General features: G+C 37.0%; 1 protein-coding gene across 10 annotated transcripts in view; it reads left to right on the plus strand.

The window, feature by feature from the left end:
• bcas3 (BCAS3 microtubule associated cell migration factor) overlaps positions 1–13,308 on the plus strand; it is a 261,158-nt gene that overhangs the window by 21,330 nt on the left and 226,520 nt on the right. For all 10 annotated transcript variants that reach the window (XM_051863582.1, XM_051863581.1, XM_051863579.1 and 7 more), the window contains exons 8-11: positions 5,864–5,971; positions 6,092–6,168; positions 8,658–8,734; positions 10,643–10,726. In XM_051863582.1, the coding sequence (XP_051719542.1) occupies positions 5,864–5,971; positions 6,092–6,168; positions 8,658–8,734; positions 10,643–10,726 (346 nt within the window). The remainder of the gene's footprint in view (positions 1–5,863; positions 5,972–6,091; positions 6,169–8,657; positions 8,735–10,642; positions 10,727–13,308) is intronic.

The raw sequence follows: 13,308 nt of genomic DNA on the forward strand, positions 1-13,308 counted from the left end.
CAAAATACTGGCTTCTTTCTAGATTTTTTTTTTTTTTTTTTTTTTTTTAGTGCCTGTATTTTTTTAAACGCTCAGTGACAAATTAAGTAGTGCGTTTCAGTGAGAAATAACCTGATTTTGAACAGGAAAAAAGAGATTTTTCTCTGCTCTTTATCCTTAAAAATTATGATAACACAATAACTTTTATGACCTTATGTTAATCAGATTTAGTATATGTATTAACTTGGCCTTTGCTAAAGAAATGGCCTGGATGAAAGTGACATATATAAAGTCGGATGACTGAAGCCATGGGACAGGTCATAATATCTGTGCTCAATATCACCTAAAAGTGTGCTACACTGAAACGCTGATATGATTTTATAACGATAATTGAAATTTACTGACGCTTTCAAATCGAAGTCTCGATTCTCAGTGAGAGGAAATTGTATTATGTTGAGCGTGCACTGCGTCCATTAGAAGCGGGCCATTAGTTACAATGCAAAAAGGCAAACAATTGAAGTGGCCAATTTGATGATTCTTTTTTCAAGGCTATCATTGTCCCGTTAATCAATCTGGGAGCATATCATGTGTGTCACATTGGCTCTAAAACGCTTTAAATTGGATTGATCTGACCCAGATTATATTGAAATCAATGAATAGTGGCTCTAAGACAAGTTTAGGAAGTTAAATGCCCCTATTAATCTTGGTGTCTGAATCCAGAGGGGGTTTTAGCCATGATGATCATTTCTTTGTAGATAGCTGTGTCTCTCTTGCTGAGACTTCAAGTGTCCACAGCTATAAAGGACACCAGAGGAGAATAAAAATGCAGACTAATAGCTTTTGCAGGTTTCTACAGTCCATTTGAAACACTTAAGCTATGTTCACACAGCAGACGAGGCAGGGTTAGTCCACAAAAATGGAATGATATTAATGAAATACAATGCATGATATTTAATGTGTATATACACTCACCGGCCACTTTATTAGGTACACCTTGCTAGTATCAGGTCAGACCTTTTGCCTTCAGAACTGCCTTAATTCTTTGTGGCATAGATTCAACAGGGCGCTGGAAACATTCCTCAGAGATTTTGGTCCATATTGACATGATAGCATCACACAGTTGCTGCAGATTTGTCAGCTGCACATCCATGATGCAAATCTCCTGTTCCACCACATCCCCAAGGTTCTATATTGGTTTTGAGCCAACTCACTGTCATGTTCAAGAAACCAGTTTGAGATGATTTGAGCTTTGTGACATGGCGTGTTATCCTGCTGGAAGTAGCCGTCAGAAGATGTGGTCATAAAGGGGTGGACATGGTCAGCAACAATACTCGGGGAGGCTGTGGCATTTAAATGATGCTCAATTGGTACTAAGGGCCTCAAAAAAAGTGCCAAGAAAATATCCCCCACACCATTAAACCACCACCACTAGCCTAAACCTCTGATACAGTCAGGATGGATTCATTCTTTCATGTTGTTAATGTCAAATTCTGACCTTACCATCTGAATGTTGCAGCAGAAATTGAGACCCATCAGACCAGGCAACATTTTTCCAATCTTCTATTGTTCAATTTTGGGTGAGCCTGTGTGAATTTAGCCTCAGTTTCCAGTTCTAAAGCTGATAGGAGTGGCACCCGATGTGGTCTTCTGCTGCTGTAGCCCATCTGCTTCAATATGGTTCAATGTGTTGTGCATTCAGAGATGCTCTTCTGCAGATCTCAGTTGTAACAATTTTGTTATTTGAGTTATTGTTGCCTTTCTATCAGCTCGAACCAATCTGGCCATTCTCCTCTGACCTCTGGCATCAACAAGACATTTTCTTTTTTTCAGACCGTTCTCTGTAAACCCTAGAGATGGTTGTGCATGAAACATCTGAGTAGATCAGCAGTTTCTGAAATACTCAGAGCAGCCCATCTGGCACAGACAACCATCCCACGTTCAAAGTCACTAAAATCACCTTTCTTCCCCATTCTGATGCTCAGTTTGAACTTCACCAGATTGTCTTGACCATGTCTACATGCCTAAATGCATTGAGTTGCTGCTATGTGATTGGCTGATTAAATATTTGCGTTAACGAGCAGTTGACTAGGTGTACCTAATAAAGTGGCTGCCATATTCAGTTTTATTTATTGTAATTTTTCATATAATATTTTAAAATATATAATTATAAATGGATATTATTTGTAATATAATATTTCTTATAAATATATAATATTTATTGTTATTGTTATTATATTTATTATATTTTGTTGTTTAAATATATATTGTATATTGATATTAAAAACCGGTAATTATTATTTTATTTAATTTTAAATAACAATTAAGATGTGTACATTTTACATGAATTCAAAGAGAAATTAAAATATTTGTAAATGTTACCAAAATATAATTTTTTAGTTGATGAATGCACCACATTACATTATTTCTTAAAATTGCAAGTTTTTCAAAAACATTTGAAACCAACACGAAAAGAAAGAAAACATTTCTGAGAACTTGGCACGTGTTTTTTTTTTTTTTTTAACTCAAGCACTGATTGGAAAGAATTCATATTATATACCATTTCTTTTTTTCAGTAGACTGTCTAGTCGCTGACCCGTGTTTGTGTGTTTGTATTTGTGATGTGGCTCTGAGACAGGGTTGTTACTGGCAACTGGCCGATGTAGAGATGCAGCTCTGGGCACACGTTCATGTTTGCGGTGGGTTCTACTGCTTGCTGGATTGTGTCTTTGACACGCATACTGTAATCCAGCCCTGGGTAAGCCTACAAACTCAATCTCCCACAGTGGGCTCAGACCAACAACAGATCAGTTTTGCCACGCAACTCTACGTTTTGGCCAATCCAGACCTCCAAATGGCCACAGCATGACTTTAGACTTGCAGGATGATTCCATCAGTCACCAAAGGATCTGAGACACTGAGTCTCAGCTGCAGGCTTGACCTTCCAGACATTAAGAATGGGATGTCTATCACACACTCAGTGAGCCTCCTGCTTCAAGACATTATCATGCTCTCTTAAAAACATTATGCACAATCTGTCCACCCTGACCTCAAGCCAGAGTGCTGAGGAGAAGTGGCTCAAATGGCAGCTGTTTGGGAACACGCTCAAAGTACAGGGATACACTGGATTTGCAATCGCCACGGCTTCACTCAGAGATCACTCACTGTCTGTGAAAGTAATGACAAATTAAAAACCTCCCTGGCTCTTCATCACTCAGAATCAGAACTCAAAAGTATAGGATGTTGAGACACACCACAGCTTTTTTCATTTATGGTTTAAGTACTTCCATGTTCCACAATTTGTGGTTTGATGTCTTGGCTGCTTTGTAAAAACTGATATGTGCATGTTTGGAAAAAAAAAAAAGAGTTGTTTCCTCGACATGCTGTCCATGCTGTTTTATCCAGTGTTTGCATGCTTGTAAATTATGAATGAGGAGTAAAATTACATTTTCCAACATTAAAAATGGGTAAAGTAGGGGGTAAATTTACGCACACACACACACACACATATACAATATATATATATATATATATGTGTATATATATGTGTGTGTATATATATATATATATATGTATATATATGTGTGTATATATATGTATATGTATATATATATATATATATATATATATATATATATATATATATATATATATATATATATGTGTGTATATTAGCATTAACTAACAATGTACTGGTTCTTTAATTAGCAATGATGATCGTGAAACAGTGATCGTTTACTAGTCTGTTTTTATTTACTAGTCTAATTCACACTGAATTAAAGTGACAGCTCATTGCTTGCATAAAAATAAACATGAATTGACACAAAAATGTAGTAATTTCACCATAAATGCATATAATTAAACTCTACTTTGTTTCACAGTCAACATATGGCTTTTTGCCCAGGGTAAAGCAAGGAAAACTTGATCTCCACAAGGCGACATAATGGATGGCACTCGTCTCTTCGTGGAGGTAGAAAAACAAGCTCTTTATGACCCGCAGGATTTCTTATTTAAAGATTTAAATGCGAAAGAAAAGGCATTAGAATCAGCTGTTTTTAAGTTTTAATTCAAAATGTTTGTGATTTTTAACATAAGAAAAGTACGTTTAAATGTTTTGCCATTTGCGTGAGCAACTTAATATATAAATATAATGAATTGATGAATACGTTGTTTAAATTTAGTGTTTAAATGTGAATACGTCTATGAAAGATTGTATAACTATACTGTATAGAAAAAGAGAATTGCAATGCTGACAAATTATTTTCAGTAACAACTTTTGGATTTGAAATAAAAATAATGAATAAATGTTAGCAGTTGTTTTGTGTCAAAGATTTGACTGTATTGTCTATTAAAGCCGGAACGTTGTATTGGCCAAGCAGAATCTAGGACCGGATCTGTTAAACTATCTGTTTTATAATGGCCTTCTTGACATCAGAAAATCAGTCAATAGACCAAGCCCTGTCAAACCCTTGTTTTCACAGGAGCTGTGTTACATTAGTAGCAGAGTCAGTAATGCCGCTATGCACTATACTGTACATTTTATTGCCAAAGTATGTTAATGCTAATCTATGATGCATGATATAATCACTTCTTGTGAAGCGGCAGACAGTCGGTCGAATTAAGAGTCAGACAAGCGAAATCATTAGTGGTTGCTTCCAAAGCCAATTGTTTTGTCAATGAAGCACAGGCTATTGATCATCTTCATTTACGTGGAGTGCTTGATCAGCTCAGAGTCAGTGTCAATAACCCGGCCTCTTCGGTTCCAGCTTCGTCTATAGTTAGACTCCATATATCCTTAAATTTATTATTGTGGTTTGAGCAACTTGTGTACACTTAGCCACGGCTCCAACAGAATTCCTGACTTGTTGGATTGGTATCCCGTCCTACCGGGTTGGGCAGTGCTGATGCCATGCATATTACCACAAGACTAATATCCTGTGGAAAGCAAAGTGCCCAGCACAGCGTCTTACCAGAAACATTCTGTTAAAATGGTTAATATGGCAGGCCAGGCTGTGCCAGCTGAGTGCGGAACACCTAATGAGGATTAATATCTGCCTCTATCACAAGCAACAGCCACTGCTTTCACTTAACTCCCAGCTACTTGATGAAGGTAGAGAGGAAATAACTACAGGATGTGAGTGTGAGAAAGTTTCTGGCCTGTTGGCGGGACTCGATCTTGTAATGTCTTTTTATTCTTTATGAACTTAAACACTGGGTTTTGTGTTATTGCAAATTACAGTAAAAATGTAGTAGCTTTTATATATATATATATATATATATATATATATATATATAATATATATATATATATATAAAGGTTTGTGGTCCGTAAGATTTTTTTTTTTTTTTTTTTTTTTTAAGAAGTCTCTTATGCTCACCAAGGCTGCATTTACTTGATCTTTTGATATATAGTAAAAACAGTAATATTTTGAAATATTATTACAATTTAAAATAACTGTGTTTTATTTTAATTTTTTTTTAAATGTAATTTATTCCTGTGATGACACAGCCAAATTTTCAGAAGCTATTACTCCAGTCTCATGATCCTTCAGAAATTATTCTAATATGCTGATTTGGTGCTCAAGAAACATTTCTTCTTATCAGTGTGGAAAACACTGTGCTGCTTAATATTTTTGTGGAAACCATTATATCTATTTTTCAGGATACTTTGATAAATAGAAAGTTTAAAAGAACAGCCTAGAGACAGAAATGTCTTTACTGTCACTTATGATCAATATAATGCATCTTCTTTGCTGAATAATTTTATTTATTTATTTTTTTAACTGAATTTGATTATGAATGTGTCTGGAGCATGCTTGATAACAGTTCCATCTCACTTCCTAGATTATTTGACGTTAGTTTATACTGCTCGGTTTGTGTTTTGCAGGACAAGTCCCCCTTACTGTTGTGTGGACCTTTATTCCTTGAGGACAGGAGAGATGGTCAAGTCCATTCAGTTTAAAACGCCCATCTATGATCTGCACTGCAACAAAAGGTGCGTTTACACATATTTTGTCCTGCACTTTACCTTGTAATCATTTTAAATGCTGCATTAAGCTTATATACACTTTATTTTTTTCCCCCCAACTCCATCTCCATCCCCTGATGGCCACAGGATCCTCGTTGTTAGTCTTCAAGAAAAGATTGCTGCTTTTGACAGCTGCACCTTTATGAAAAAGTTCTTTGTCACAAGTAAGTTCTTCATGTTATAGATGTGTCTGCTGAACTTGACCCTTCTTGACCTTCTCTAGTCTCCTACACAACTTTTCTCTGCCTCTTTGATCTGCAGCTTCGCAAACCAGGAAACCTAGTCTTGATTAATCCTCTTCACACACTGACTTCATTAAATCCACAAAACCCCACACAACCCTTATACGTGCTGTCACACCAACGGAGCCGTTTTTCCCTGTGTCACTCCTCAGGGCTATACGATATCAAAGCTCATCCACAATTCCACAGGCCGGCTTGTTTACACAAATGGCTTTTGTTTTACAATGTGTCAGAGCTGGGCATTACCAGAAACCGTCTGTGTCAAACCGTCATTGCGTAGCATAAACAATAACAAACAAATGCATATTGTCACTCAGCCCAGCTCTAGCACATAAAGAGTCATTTCCTTTCCTCCAGGCCAGACCACAGGCGAAATCTGAATGGAAGGGGATGCTACACATAAGGTCCCAACTGTCATGTGCAAAACTGTGTATGGTTTCAAAAAAATAAACTGTCCATGTCACCATGTGAAACCAGGCCTCTGCTGCCCACTTAAGCAATCGTCTTTTGTAATTTGCTATTAGTGTTGTTTTAATGGCTCTCATTGTCTATCCGACTTCCCCGTCAACGTCTGCGCCACAGGAAACGGGCACGGTCAATAACCCTTTACATCATTAATTGCTTCTCTAAAGCTTCCTCAACATAGGAAGAACAAGACTAGACTTATTTTTTTAAAGTGACAGACCGAAAACCAGGGTTATTAGTTAATTAAACCATAAAAAGCTGAAACCATAGAAAACCTTTTCATTACCGCAATTTAATTTCTGAGATGCGTTGTATATTTTTCATTATCTGAAACAAGCTGCAACTTATATTTCAAAGCGACCTAGATAACGCAACTAACATCAAGCACGCAAAACATGCGCAAAGCGCACACATTTGGATTTGTGCTAAATAAGAGAATAATTGAGAGAAATACGTGAGAAATGTATTTGTATAGCGCATTTCCCACATGGCTGTAGTTTCAGTTTCACTTTAAATTTGTTTAGGCTTGCTGTTTATAATAAATGTTGTTTATAATGAATGCTATTTGTTGTGGAGTGAGGGCAATTAAAATACATTTTTATAGTGTATATATTTGTAACAATTTCATTTTATTTACTGGTATTTTACATTATTTCTGAATGTAATAAGATATAAAATGTGTGGTTTTTTTTTTTTATCTCTCTCTCTCTCTCTCTCTCTCTCTCTCTCTCTCTCTCTCTCTCTCTCGCGCGCTCTCTCTCTCTCTCTCTCTCTCTCTCAGGTCTTGACTTATTTTCCTGAAAATGCTTGAAATAAAATAAAACTAAAATAAAACATGTAATACTAATAAATAATATATAATAAATAAATTAGTGTGTGTGTGTGTGTGTGTATGTATATGTTTATATATGTTTATGTATGTATATGCGTGTGTGTGTGTGATGCCAATGAAACATTTCTCATTTTCAGTTAGTTTAACTTGATGTACTAAAATAACTAAAACTGAAATAAAAATTAATAAACAAACATATTTTAAAAAATGAAAATGACAAACACACAACAAAATTAATACAAATTTAACTAAAAGTAAAATGAAAAATATAAAAATAAAGTAATTCATAATAAAAGAATAATAAAACCTATTATAGTATCTCAGTGATACTAAAATAACACTGCAGAAGACACTTGACAATATAGACTACGGAGTTATTGTAAAGAATATGCATTTGTTGTTTCTCATCATTTATGTTTTTTTGAGCGAGGTCTTCTCAGATCTCAAAACAATGGTGAAAATCCCCCAAGCCTAGCTCACAGGATGTGTTAAACATACGTTATCTCACTGCATCGGCTCCCTCCGCCTTGGAAAGGCACAAAAGACTTTTGCGTTACTGTGCTTGTGGCTTACCTCAAGCCCCATTCACCCGAGTTTCAGATCCTGACTCTACACCCTAAATTACTGTCTGGATATATTTTATATTCACTCCATGCTATAAATTACTGTCAGCGCACTTCACACTGTGATATGCACTTGCGTAACCTTTCCGTGTGCGAGGGCGGAGAAAAAAGTTTGGTATTTCTGTGCTTGTTTATTAGGTTTTAGTTTAATACTATCTTATCTGATTTGCATTTACTTGCGTGTTTGCCCTGTTTGTATGTGTCCCACATGTGATGTACAGCTACATTATCATGGCATGTGGGACCGGTATGGATTCTATGGCTGTATTGCTCTCATGGGTCAATCTGTCTGGCAGTTAATAAGCTGAGGAGCCATGCTACTGTCACAAAATGCCATACCCCTTATTTAACCTCTGGTATTACTCTAACCCTAAGCTCTAGTAAAACACAGTCTTGGGCAAGATGCTGCTATGATGGATTATTTATGTCTTCTTTGTCCTGTGATTTAGTTTATCTCTTTTTATATTTGTGTGTTTTCCTTTTTGTTGCAGGCTGCTACCCCTGTCCTGGGCCCAACCTCAACCCTATAGCTCTGGGAAGCCGGTGGTTGGCCTATGCTGAGAACAAGGTAGTACAAGCACCAAACATTTTAAAGAACTCCAGATGCACCCAAAACACTAGTTTTCAGAAAGACAACCAAACTAAGTATTTTATTTTATTTCATTTTATATTTTAATTTTTTACTTTTTCTATTTTACTTTATTTTATTTTATTTCATTTTTTTATATATTTATTTATTTTAATGTTTTACTTTTTTATATTTATAGTCATGACAGCTAAACTAGATATTCTTTACATTAGTGTGTAACAATACACTCAAGTCACGATTTGATACTGAACTCACAATACAATACTATTGCGATATTTTAAGCCAAAATAAAGAAAAAGTTTTTTTTTTTTTTTTTTTCATTATTATTATTATTATTATTATTATTACTTCTAAGACATAAAGTAAAAAGTTAACAAAAATGTATAATTAATTAAAATGCTAAATTTCCTCTTACATCAGGGGTGGACTTGAATAGGCTTGGACTTGGTCCTGGTCCCAAGGCAATAGTTTACACCTGGTATTAAGATGCATTTTGGTCGATTGGATCACAAGTGAACGACCCTAAATACATGTGTAAACGGGTGTAAAATGTTTTGAGCTTGTCTACTTTGGACCACTTCCAGAGGTACCCGCCCATAAACCCTCCCCTCGAAGAAATCAGGACAAAAGTGGTTGAAAGTGGACAAAAGAGAGATGGTTTAAAGTACCAGGTGTAATTGGGAATGTGTCTCCCTTGTCCATTTGTGATCCGATTGACCAAAACACATCTTAATACCAGGTGTAAACAGGGCCTATGTCGCTTCTTTCCCTCTATTAAAGCACATACATGATAAAAAGAAACCATTTAAAAAGCTTTTAATCATCATACTAATAAAACTAAAAGTGCAGTGATTTAAATGATGTTTGTGCTTTCACTTTGAGGAGTGCCACTTAAGCGCGTATGCGCTTCAGATGATAAATGCAATCAATCACAGTTCTAATTGCAAAATGTGTCAAATTGACTATTCCCAAACTTTAAAGGGTTAGTTAATCCAGAAGTTAAAATCTTTATTTACTCACCCTTATGTCGTTCTCACGTTGCACACGCACGTACATTAGAATGTCCACATTTACTACAACAAACTTTTAAAATGATAACTACAATATTTTTTATTTTATTTTATTATTTTTCCATTCCGTTGTGCTTCATCCAGATGTTTTTGAACACAAGAACATGCCCTGTTTGAACTCCCAGCACCTCTGATCGGAGTCAGACTAATAATTCAGGCCTTCCTTCAGATTGATTTGCTGCTGAAAATTTGTAGCTTTACCCTAAGAAAGTACTGGTTAATATAAGGTAAATACATGGGTTAAGGTTAGGTTTAGAGGTAGGTTCAGGGTTAGTACCTGGTTATTACCCAATTACTATAATAAGTACATAGTATGTTCATGGTGAACAGGACTGTATAATAAAGTGCTACCAATGTTTATATTTCTTACAAATTGAACATATCATTTTAAAGACAATGTGTGTCATATCGATAGGAGCTAACAATATAATATGACATATTATTATTAAGTAGACCCTTGATTCACCGCCATTTATGTAATGGGTGCGGTTTGTTTGCCTTAGAGAGGCCAGTTGCTGCCTAATAATGGACAGATGGGACAGTGTGTCTGGGCAAAGGTAATGAGTTTCTGGCCAATGGCAGCTGAAGTGTTGAATAGGTCTGGGACAGGGACCCTAGAGGGAGTGCACTGTAGAATGGGGCTGAAGAACTGTTTGTTGTCCTAATGGCATCCTCCTCCTCCTCTTACTCACCGTGCCCGCCTGCAGACGTCCTGGCGCGGGCTGTGACAGGCCTCTGTGGGTTAATGAGTGCTGGGGAGCTGAAAGGTTCTGGATGATAATGTGACTCTGTTCTGTCTCTGTTTGTGTGTGTGTAGCTGATCCGGTGTCATCAGTCCCGTGGTGGGGCCTGTGGAGATAATGCCCAGTCCTACACTGCCACTGTCATCAGTGCTGCTAAAGTGAGTTCACCCTTTTTTACCACTGCCATGACTGCCACAGTCTTCAACACATATGTTATAGTGGCCTCAAAGTATTTGCACACCTATGCCACAAATAAATATCAGAGAGATGTATAAACTTTGAAGTTTGTTTTAATATTACAAAATAGATATACTGCTCAAAATAAATGTGCTAAGAACTTCTTGGTTGTGTAACGTTAATGGATAATTGGGGGTAAAAAGTAAAAATTGTCTAGAGAAAATCCTTATTTGTTTGCAGATGCCACATGGTTTGACATTTTCTATCTAGTTCAGTGAAGTCCATACCTTTTGTGTGTGGCTTTAGTGTCCAAATACTTTTTGGGGTCAACACTGACATTCTTTTGTCCGCACATTGACCAACAGATACTTGTGCCGCAATTTATGCACAGATTATTTCAGTTGTGTCTTACTGAGAGACTTCTCTTTCTTATGAGCATTATTTTGTTTTATAAGATTAAAGACAGCCATTCTTTGTTAAAATCTGACATTTATAACTGTTGGTGGACATTTGGCATGTTGTGCTGAGGATCCCCGCTGCTTATAAAAATCATTCAACATGGTGATGAAATGATCCATTTATTTTAGCATTTACTCTGGCCAAAATTTTAATGTTTATTTAAAACTGTAGAGCTTAAAGGATATATCAGTGTCGCATTTCCAGAAATGATTGAACGAGTGATCTTTAAATTTTGCAAGTTGTGTCACATTAATTAATGATAAGCCTCTTTGCAAGGCAAGAAATCAAACCATACAGCTTAAATCTCTAAGTGTGGCTCTTGCTCTTGTGTTTTTTGCACTTATTTGTGTATTTTCAGCCATTCTTTTCTTCCTGTTTGCTCTGCTCTAAATGAATCTCATAATGTGTGCTGTTCCACTCACTTTATTCACCATATAGCATCCCAGAGCATTCTCAACATAGTCCTCAGTGATTCAGAGACCCACTAGAGTTCATTTAGTGGTGCCAGAACCTTGGTGCTTAACCTTTCATATGGTTCCAGTCTCCTCTCCTGGTTGCTTAATTGATTTATTAAGCCCACATCTGTATTCCCCGGCCGCCGGCCTGATCACTGCCTAACGAGCGCTAACGGCTTACGTGAGAGAAGTGCCATTAGCCTTAATGGCGGTATACATCAAAAGGAGCACAGCAAAGGTTAGCGGGGAGGAAAACAAGGTTAAAAAAGCCTTGATACGCAGACAGGCCGTCTGCAGACGGGGCTGTGATTTATAACCATCTCCTCCACTCTGACACACAGTCCCTGTGCTGAGTGGCTCTGAGTGCGGCCGTCTGGGGGCCAGGGGGCCATCTCCCATCAATCCTGTAACACAATCACAAAAGGAGGGGGAGGGCGCCTTTTGCAAAATTGAATTCTTGCAAGGCACAGATTGTGTAAATGAGTGCAATGTGACCAAAAGAGAGATGTCATTGTGCCTGCCACAAGTCTGCGTGAGCGGGGTGCCCCAGGGCTCTGTTTTCAGACCTCTGCCGCTGTGAACTGTGTTTGGGGTAAGTGGATAGCACAGCTTAAGTAGGGTCTCCTCTAGTTCTCACTTAATGGAGTGAGCGTTGCTGTATGTGTGTGTCTGTCTGCCAAGGCCCCGGAGAGCTTAATCAGGCATTCAGGCCAAGCGGCAGCGTCAATACCTCGTGGCGCCTGTGTTTGTTGGGCCCTTTGGAGAATGCTCTGACAAGCCCACTAACTGACTGTGTGTAAATTGCTTTGCCCCATCAATTATTAAGAGAAGCGTTTGCCTCCTAATTGATCAACACTAATGTGTTTTCTAATCACTGCAGTTAGAGTTTTTAGTGCTAATCCAAACAGTCCCCATTGATCAGGGCTGGCAAGGGGAGGGGGCAGCCGGCTGGTGGCAGACACTGCACCGACTGCTGTGCCAGAACTCGGACATCTCTTCTCAGCTCATATCTATGAGTACACACTCACACAAACGCTAACCGTTAGCCCACACGGCTAACTTACACACCTGTCTGTTGACATTGCCTCAAACAACACTGGATGCAAACATGTTTTTTAGGTCATTGCTCAACAAAATCTCTGGATGTGGGAACATTGTTTGCGGTATTGATTTGAGTGTTGCAATAAGACTTATGGTTGGCTAGCACAAATGTTGCAGAATTAAATGTTTTTGTCTTTTAACCCTTTGCATGAATTATTGAATCATAAAACATTTTTTTTTACTTCAAAACAAGCATCAAATTATTCCACAATTTTTTTTTAAAAAGTTTGATTTTAAAAGATCTATTCATACAATAAATGTTAGTAGAAAATATTTCCAAGCTACTGACCACTTTCGTTAGCCAGTTTTGAATTTATGCATGAGTTTATGTTTATTAAATAAAAACGCAATGACATATAAAGAGGATAGTCATTTACAATTATGAGTAGTAATCAGAAGTTGTGGTTTAGATCTTCCCCCAAATTGTTAACTATGGTTAAAGATCTAAACATATCCAAAGATGAAATTAGTGTTCCTAAATAAGTGATGCACCAACATTTCAGCAAACCTAAGATATTTCAACAAAACAATGAATTTTTGGTTTCGGC

The sequence above is a fragment of the Ctenopharyngodon idella genome, chromosome 15, assembly GCF_019924925.1.
Source record: "Ctenopharyngodon idella isolate HZGC_01 chromosome 15, HZGC01, whole genome shotgun sequence".
NCBI classification, from domain to species: Eukaryota; Metazoa; Chordata; class Actinopteri; order Cypriniformes; family Xenocyprididae; genus Ctenopharyngodon; species Ctenopharyngodon idella.